Genomic DNA, 9,308 nt, shown 5'->3' with positions numbered 1-9,308 from the left:
TTTTTTTCTGCATAATGGTTGCTCCTTGACAAAAGACCGAAGTAGATAACTACACAATATCTAAACAAAAAACTTTTATTGTACTAAAGTATTTATAAATGATTGATCTATAATGATCATACGCTTCTGTAATAGTTACTAAAAAGTGTGCTTTGGATAAGAAATACATTCTGGCAGTCTGCACTGCAAACTTTGTTTAAAGCACTAAATTGAATATCAAGTCCTCTGTCAATGACAGCAAGGAAGGTTCCAGTACAACATTTGTTTCATAATCCTGGATCTGACTCTACTTCTTTCTCTGCAGCTCAAGTTGCCAGCAAATGCTTAACTGGAGCACAAGAGTCAATCTTTGTTTGGTTAACAAATTTCCCAGCAAAATATGCCCCCCAATTCCCCAAGAGCTGTAGTGATGTCATATCCGTTGTCCAGGTCTCCACACCTCTCTCAGTAGTTACTCCCTTTTTCTTTTTTCTTGGGTCAAAACTTTTGAGGTGGGCTGGCTGTCTAGCAGCAGACGAGAGAGAAGGTAGACTGGCACACGGGCGGAGGCGCTTCAGCACCTCGGCCAGCGCCCACAGCAGCCCAACCCACCCTCTGAGCTCCGGACTCCTAGCTCTGAGAATGCCTGCGGAATGATCGCCCCCCAGGGCGGCTGCCTCTGCTGCCGTTACTGCTACTGCCGCTGCCACCGCCTCTGCCTCCACTCTGCTCTGACTGGCAGGCAGAAAGTGCAACTGACGAGGGAAAGGTCTCTGCAGTGAGAACGGAGCGGCTACATAAAAGAGAGTAGAGAGGGGACGAAAACCCAGATCAGAATGCAGGCGACGTCCAACCTTCTCAATCTCCTGCTGCTGTCTTTGCTGGCTGGATTAGACCCTTCCAAGGTATGGACCATATTTTGACTCTTGTTTGAAATAAATGTGGAATATGTAACAAACAGACTTAAATGCAAATAAATATGCCGAAAACGGCGCGGGAGGCAGCTCTTTCAGCTACCTTGGGCTGTCTGGTGCATCCCCACGGCTTGGAAGGTAACAAGGTGAACTACCGGAGGAATAGCTCCTCAAGGTAGAGTCCTGGTGTGAGGGGGGAGGGAACAAGAGCGCATAGAATGTGTATGGGCAGCGGGCAATGCGGCTCTCGGGGGAATTTAGCTTTTTCTTTGTCAAACTGCTCGCTGTTCTCTTCTGAAGTCGGACGGATAATGCAAAGGAGTTTGCAGTTGAAACAATGCGATCTATAAACATGTATTAGGAGATGGTGAACCGTTTCTTTGTTGAAAGCTGGGAAGCGTTTTCCAGCTGATTCTGGTCAATAATATTCCCATCGCAGACGTGCTGCGGTTTGTGTTCAAAACATTTGGGATGCTGCTTGCAACACACACGGCAGAGCGGCAGAGCCGTACTGTGCTGTGGCTGAGAGGCGTTTCTGGAAGGGGCTTGTGTTTGCTTCTCCCCTTTCCTTAAGGAAATTAGGGGACACGGAGGAAGTTCCAATTATCAGCGTTCAGAAACAGGAAGTAAGAAGAACCCTGTCAAACTAAGGAGGATGACAGGAAACATAAGTTGTCTCATAGCTTTTCAAGTCTGAAAATTATCGAGGACTGGCAAAGTGAAAGCTAAATACAAAGGCAGGAAGATATGAGAAAATGTTGTCAGTGATAAATGAGAAGTCTTGTGGGTGAAACTGAGGTTAATTTCAGAGCTTTGGCATTCTAGGAAAATCAGAAGTGTCTAGAAGAAGGCGTGAAGCATTTAGAAAGAAGTAAGAGATACGGTTTATTTATTATTTTACTCATTTAACTGATCGCCAGCAATTTGACACTTGGAAAAAGAGATGTCATTTCATTATGCATAATATTTTGAAGTGTTTTTTTTTACTATTGTAAAGTTATTTTTAAAGCTTTACATTGTCTCTGTAGTGAGAGATTAAGTTTTTTTCATAAATGAATAAGAGTAAACTATAACTAACATAATCTAATACTGTGATCATGATAGAGCTAGTCCTAGCATAGTACATAGCGAACACAGAATTATGTCACATACCCTCATAATTATTCATCTATGCTTCTTCTTCACAGACATCGGATGAAAATTAAAATTTTATTTTAAAGCTATGCTTGCACTGACGTTTTCATTGTTTTCATTTCACAGCTTCACACAGTTTGTGAATGCAATCTTAATGATCTTAATGGCATAGTTTACCTACTAAGAGATCACATTCTACACCTGCAATAAATATAATGATTGTGTTTCAAAATCTTAAATCTTCTTTTCTATCTGATTCTGCAACTGTAGTGACATATGTCACTGTCACTCTCACATGATAGTGCTTAAAACTTTTGAATATATTTCATTATATATCCTATTTGGAAAATTCTTAGTGAAATACTTCTAAGAAGGAAAATTAATGAGTTCATATAGATTTATGCCACTTTAAGTTTTATCATTTTTAAAAATTCAGAAATTTAAAACCTTATTAACAATTGCTTGTGTGATTTGTCTGATATCATTAATGCATAAATGTTTTCATTGCTAGAATGTCATTCTGTCTAAAATCAGGTATATATATGTATGTATATTGTTTTGTTAGATAAAAAGATTAATTTCCCCCAATGGCAGCCCATTTTTGGTTACTATAATCTAATCTAGTCTTAAATAGTTAACTTCTGCATAAAACTTTGTAATTTGATCCAACTGAACTGTGAATATTTTCTGCAATTGACATGAGAAATTCAGGGAAGGAAAGGAATACATTGACTTTTCAAATTGTCTTTCTCAGCTCACAGACAATTCAGGACACAGTGCCAAGAACAAAAGGTGGTATTTTGTTCTATACTACATTGACATTATACAGATTGACATTATACAGATTTCATTATATGAAAATTTCAATAACAAGTAATTTCAGCGTCAAGAGTTTTCAAATTTGTAGACAAAATGTTGCTTTAAAAAGGATGAAAATGAATTCTTTTGTAGTTTTATGTAACAATTTTCGGTTACAAACAATATTATAACCCTCCCCTAAAGTACAAATAACACCACTGTGTTCTCAAAATAATTGTCAATTAAATAATAAGCTACACATTTTCTGTTTTTTTAATTATAGTTGTTCTAGTAATAATGTAAATAATGACAGTTAATGAACATAAATTCTAAACGCCTGGTTTTATACATACAAATATGCTAAGGCTATTATACGCCATCATCAAATTTCAAAAATACATTTTTAAGTATTATTCTATTTTGGACTTTATTTTAAATATATGTTTAATCACATGCATGCAAAAAGACAAGCAATACAGGAAAGCTCTTAAAACTGAGTAGAGCATTTTTAAGGCATGGGATTCCACATAATAAAATATTGAATGCCAAACTTTACAGAGTGACTATATTATTTAATTTACTAAAAATAAAATAGTTTACTAAGAACAGTGCCAGTTTGATTATATGGAAGACAATATAATGCTCACATTTATATATTTTTTTCTCTTCTGTAATACAAGTTTACAAATCTTACATGACATTTTATAATTTCTTGGGTATCATCATTTGATGACAAATTATTTGAAAATCAATTTTCTCTTTAAATTAAAAAATTCAAGCATCAAAGTTTATAGAATGTACTTTCCTTCAGCATGAACTTACTTCTTTCTCTGACTTAACTCATGAAAAATTGGCAAGATTAATATTTTTCCAGGACAGAAAGGCAATTCACCAACAATTAATTATTTGTATTTTACATAGGCGTGCTATTGATTTTTCTCCAAGGAAAATTGCTTGAATTATGTTTTCTTAATTAAATTCTAATTAACAACTTTTCAGTTCCTTTAAAAAATTCATGGATATATCATTTTGCCTATTTTAAGAGACATCAATTAATTTCATGTGTAATGGAGCATCTGAATTATAGACAAAATGCCAAATCACCATTCAATAAGGAAAATTAAAAACAAACTGAAAGCTTGTAGCCATTCACTTATTACTCAGTTTCATAGAAAAGGGTGATTTCTGAGCAGAAAATTCCTGGAGAAGGCTGCTAGATGGCATCTATGTGCTTTTAAACTGAAGGCACTGAGCTCAGTAATGACCTTGATTGTAGGAGAGTAGACTGTTGTTGGGTTTTTTCCTTTCTTTTACAAGAAGATTTTCAGTAGGCCATTATTTGAGCATTATAACAGAACAGAAATCCCCTTGAATTAGATCCATGAATTTCTCTTCTCTGCAATGCTGAATTACAAAGACAGAAGGCTGTAGATATAGTTGTGCAGGTCCCAAGCAGTGTATGCACACCGATGCCAGACCCTTGAATAGTTAAAAGGAGATCCCATGAGCATATCCAAATATCAGAGTAGCTGCTACACCTCACAGTAATCGTAGTTTTGTGATAAATGCATTGTAAAATGACCTACAGGGGACTCATGCTTAGATTGAGAAAGAAGCATGCACTACTTTTTCTCCTAAGAATATATTAAACTTATCACCATGATACTTAGTCACAATACAGAAAAAAATTATAGCAATGATTCAGCAGTAATATCTAACATCAAACTGTATTTGTTAAAAAGAACCTAGGCAATTAGTACTCTTGCCCTGAACAAGAATTTTTTTACAATATCATAGAAACGCGATTAGAACTAAGAGAATTTCAAAGATTGTGTTGTGTAAAGTCTCATGATGTAACAGACCCTAAGGGTCTGCATATTTTGGTATTATTAAATACAGTAATAAAAGACTTAGATCGTTAGAATCTAAAGTTCTTTCCTTTGCAATTGTTAAGTGAAACTGAGAAAAAAGCAAAATAGCAAGATACATAAACTGAGACTGCTACCACTTTGCTTTAAAAACCAGCTCTGAACTTTATCTTCTCTTAGATATCCTGTGTGATAGAGACTCGCTCCCTACTACAAGGGTCAACCCAAATCAGAACAGGATATGTGGATCAATACATTTGGCAAAGACTTGTGATTATGCACCAGTAAAGGCAGATATGATAAACACTGAGGCTTATTTATGTTTTAAGAGAGAAGCTTCCACTTCTCATTTTATCCCATCTTCCTTAAACCGATTAAACTTTTAAAAAAAAGTAAATACAACTCCCTTCTCACACTTTCTCTAGGCAAGTTGAGAATGTTACAGTGGCACTATCCTCCTTTATTTTTCTTCTAAAATTTTTATTCCCTGTATCTCTGCCCCTGGCCATTGAGAAGCCCAGTGCCCTGCTGACAAGGATACAGCATTCAGGCCCCTCCTTTCCAGTCCCTGCTTTACTACTGATGGTCCATATCGCTATGTGCCATTAGCATCCTGTGCTCTGAGGGCCTTTACCTATAAAATGATGGTCTAGATGTTCTTAAACCTTTATCACAGTTTAGAATGACTGTTTAGTAGTATTTGATCATTTATCAAGAAGGGAAAGTATTTTGTTGGTATACTGAGCAAGCTCATAAGCCTTAGGGGAACTGAGGGTGGACCTCAAAGGTCACACCGTAAAGCTTTATTTAGACTTCTGTGTTCGACATTCAGAGCCTTCACTTCCATCTTCCGGCTACACCATTGTCCTCTCTATCCACATACAGTCAAGGTATCAGGGATCATCCATTCATCTACCAAACTTCTTTCCCTTACCATTTATCAGTTCCCAGATCATTTATCAGTTCAGGAGCACTGAAAGCTGATGTTTCCTACCCTAGTCATCAATGTGTCATTGAATGAGATTTCTAACAAAAATTAAGTGAAACTGCATTTCCCACATAAAAAGTATGCCGGAAATACTGAAGGAATGCGAGAGCTATTTTGAAGGGCTACCTAGAGAAGGCAGCATATATTCTGCTCTTCACTCTTCCAAAGCAAAAACATTTCTCAATTTTTTTTTTCTTTCTTTTTTTTTTTTTTTTTCTGGTACCGGGAAACATACTCACGACCTTGCACTTGCCAGGCAGGCTCTGTGCCACTGAGCTAAATCCCCAGCCCCTCTCAATTTTTTTTAGCTGGGCAATTATTAAAAATTCTTGAGGTTTTTTTTGTTTGTTTGTTTGTTTGTTTGTTTTTCTCCGGTACCGAGAATTGAACTCATGACCTCCTGTTTGCCAGGCAAGTGCTGTACCGCTGAGCTAAATCCCCAGCCCCCGAAATTCTTGAGTTTTTATACAACGAAAATGTACAAAGCAAAATGGAACTGGATATAGCTGCAGTCCAGAATGTAGGACACTCGGGACTGGGGATTTAGCTCAGCAGCAGAGTGCCTGCCTGGCAACTGCAAGGTTGTGAGTTCAATTCCTGGTACAGGAAGAAAAAAACAAACAAACAAAAAAAAAACAAACAAACAATGTAGGACACAACATTTGAGTACTAATTGACCATAACTTTACTTAAAAATGAAGCAAAATTTAATTGACAGTAGGCAAGATACAAGTCCGAAGGACAGATACAGATGAGATAAAATTCCCAACTGTTGTCTTGATAGATGAGGAAAAATTACCATGAGGTATTGGGATTATCTGCGCATTTGCATATATGTGAATAAATTTATTTCCTGGTGGCATTAAATAAGGTAATATCAAAAGATATTTAAGGCTGGGTGTGGTGGTGCATACCTGTAATCCCATCATTAAGGAAGCTGAGATGGATGGGTCACCATGACTTTGGAGCCTACCAGCCTCAACTACATAGAAAGATTTTGTCTCAAAAAAAAAAGGATATTTAAACTTTCATTATCCTAATTTAAATGCAAAATATAATGTGGAAAAGATAGTCCTTGACTGTTTTAGTCCAACAAATACTAGTCATCCTTGGATTTATTAAGTCAATGCCACTTATAAATTACAAACCTTGAAGTATTTTTTTGAAGTTAACACAATCTTGACAGTTTTCTAAATGTAATGTAATTTCCAGACTAGTACAAAAGCAGGAGCTAGCAATGAACACGTAAGAACTGCCTTTCAATCCTCTCAGTACAAGTTAATCTGCCTGGAGATCAGTTACTGTAATTATGGATTATTATAATAGCAATGGAATATATACAATTGTTGACATTAATATATGTGATCTGAATCATATTTATGTACAAATATTATACTTAATCAGTCAAACTATAACCAAATGTGAAGCCTTTATGTACCGTTTGTTAGGGACTCAGAATAATAAGCAATGCCTGTCATGCTACTTAGCTCTTGCTGTTTTATCTTCTCAGATTTTGAAAAAGTGACTGTCTTGTAAACTTATCAGCATATCTTCTCAGAACCAGGCCGGAAATTTGGTGAAAGTTCCAATTTAAACTTGTTTCCTTAAAATATACATCATATTTATATCCCACACAATACTTCTTACAAGTCTTTTGGGGAAAATGTAACGTGCAGAGATTGGTTCTGCAAGGTTAGAGCCGAACCACACCATGAAGAGTCTTCAGTGTAATCAGGGGACAATTCACAGAAGGGATGGATATATTTAAATAAGAAATCTGGGCTGGGGATTGAGCTCAGTGGCACAGCGCCTGCCTGGCAAGCGTGAGGTCGTGAGTTTGACTCCCGATACTGGAAAATGAAAAAAAAAAAAAAAGAAATCTACCAAGAGATAAAAGTGCATTTTTGCTCAGTGTTCAAATTGTGGGTCTTTGCGTGTGTGCATCTGAATGTGTGTGTCTCTGCAAAGTATATGAAAGGTGAATTAATTTAAATCCTCATAAAGATTCAAATATAATTTTAAAGAAAAAAGGTAAAGAAAGTTTCCTTTCAAGTTGCTCTATCTCAAAGTGGTCAAGACAGGGCGTGAAGGTGAAAGGACCACATTCAGCAGTGTAGATTTTCTGCCTTTGGGTGCTGGGGGATGGGCCTTTTTCTGTCCCCTTGCTAATACCTGTCTCCTTACTCTCTTGAGTGGAGAGTTCTAAAAAACCCTTGACATGGTTTTGAACCTCAGTGAGGCACTGGAATAGCATTTGTCCTTTTACTGCTCATCCAATAACATATTCACCTGGTTTCACCTCAACTTACATAAATAAAGGGTAGAAGTTCTATGAAAGTAATTGTACAATATCTCAGGTAGAGCTTACCCATGAGCATTTACTATTTTTAAAACATATTGTATTGGTTCAAAATTACATATTATGCCACAATAGGGCTTAATTTCTTCCTATCAGTATAAGAAGTTGTAAATCATTTGAGGGGATCTGAGATATAGGAATATCATAAGATCAACTCCATCTGCAGAGCTATACAATTTTAGTGACACTAATATATCAAAAATATTAAAATGATTTTTGAAAGAGTTTCCTAAGAATACTTACTTTTTTTGCTTTCAAAACGAGGTGTTACAGCAGGCCATGGTGGTGCACGCCTGTAATCCCAGCACTCGGGAGGCTGAGGCAGGAGGATTGTTGGGAGTTCGAGGCCAGCCTGGGCTACAAAGTGAGATCAAGGTCAGCCTGAACTGCATAGTGAGACCCTGTCTCAAAAAGGAAAAAAAAAAAAGAAAGAAAAACCAAGGTGTTATAAAGCCCGTACCTCAAAGTTATGCCTTCTGTTATTCTCATATGCAACCTGTAGGAGAGTAAAAATAACTTCGGAGGGAAGATCACAGATGGTGTTCTATGGAAGATTTTACTCTCCCTGGAAATCTCTTCTCTTCTGCCCATCTGTTACAATCCAACCTATATCTTAAGGTGCAACTCAAGCATCCTTTATCCTGTAATACGTTCCCTGACCTGCCTTGTCCTGCAACATGAGTTGTTCCCGTTAAACTAAAAATTTAAGTAAGAAAAGAACCAAGTTTTCTCTAGCATATCTTCTTTTCTAAATTGTAAGGTATTTGCTGTATTGGGTTTTTCCTACAAATTCTTAGGGTAAGCTGCTGCGTCTTCTTCAGTACTGTGTCCTTTCCATCAGCAACCAGCATGCGTTTTATTAAGGGATTTAGGATAAGATATTTCATAAGTATTTGTCAAATGCACCAACAAATAAAAACAAAATGGGTCAAGGAGCACCTAAAACTTCAGTCCTGGGCTAAGAGAAAAATTAACAGAGTTCCTCTTTTTAACCCATTCTCCCATCACAGAGGATGCTAGGGGAAGGGAAGGAAGAATGATTATGAGTCCCTTCGTTTCAAGGGCTTAGAACTTTTCTATCAGGTAATTTATCTTGACTAATGCTGAAAAATGATGTCCTTTAAACTTGGTATTAATTTTCTGCTTCACCCTATCAGCCTCAGCGCTATTTTTGACTCGTGGTGTCTTTCGGGGACACCATAACCTGAACACTCCTGTGAAATACTCACTGCTTTTCATGAGCCTCAGTGGCAAACCCAAGAAAACCT

General features: G+C 36.9%; 1 protein-coding gene across 1 annotated transcript in view; it reads left to right on the top strand.

Moving 5' to 3' along the window:
* Positions 1-429: 429 nt before the first annotated feature.
* Positions 430-9,308, top strand: part of Olfm3 (olfactomedin 3) — a 191,413-nt gene continuing 182,534 nt past the window's right edge. Inside the window, exon 1 of the mRNA XM_005388810.1 lies at positions 430-884. Coding sequence (XP_005388867.1) covers positions 816-884 — 69 coding nt within the window. The 5' untranslated portion in view covers positions 430-815. The remainder of the gene's footprint in view (positions 885-9,308) is intronic.

This window comes from Chinchilla lanigera, unplaced genomic scaffold, assembly GCF_000276665.1.
Source record: "Chinchilla lanigera isolate Chin_1 unplaced genomic scaffold, ChiLan1.0 scaffold00034, whole genome shotgun sequence".
Classification (NCBI taxonomy): domain Eukaryota; kingdom Metazoa; phylum Chordata; class Mammalia; order Rodentia; family Chinchillidae; genus Chinchilla; species Chinchilla lanigera.
This window is presented reverse-complemented; position numbering and strand designations above follow the sequence as displayed.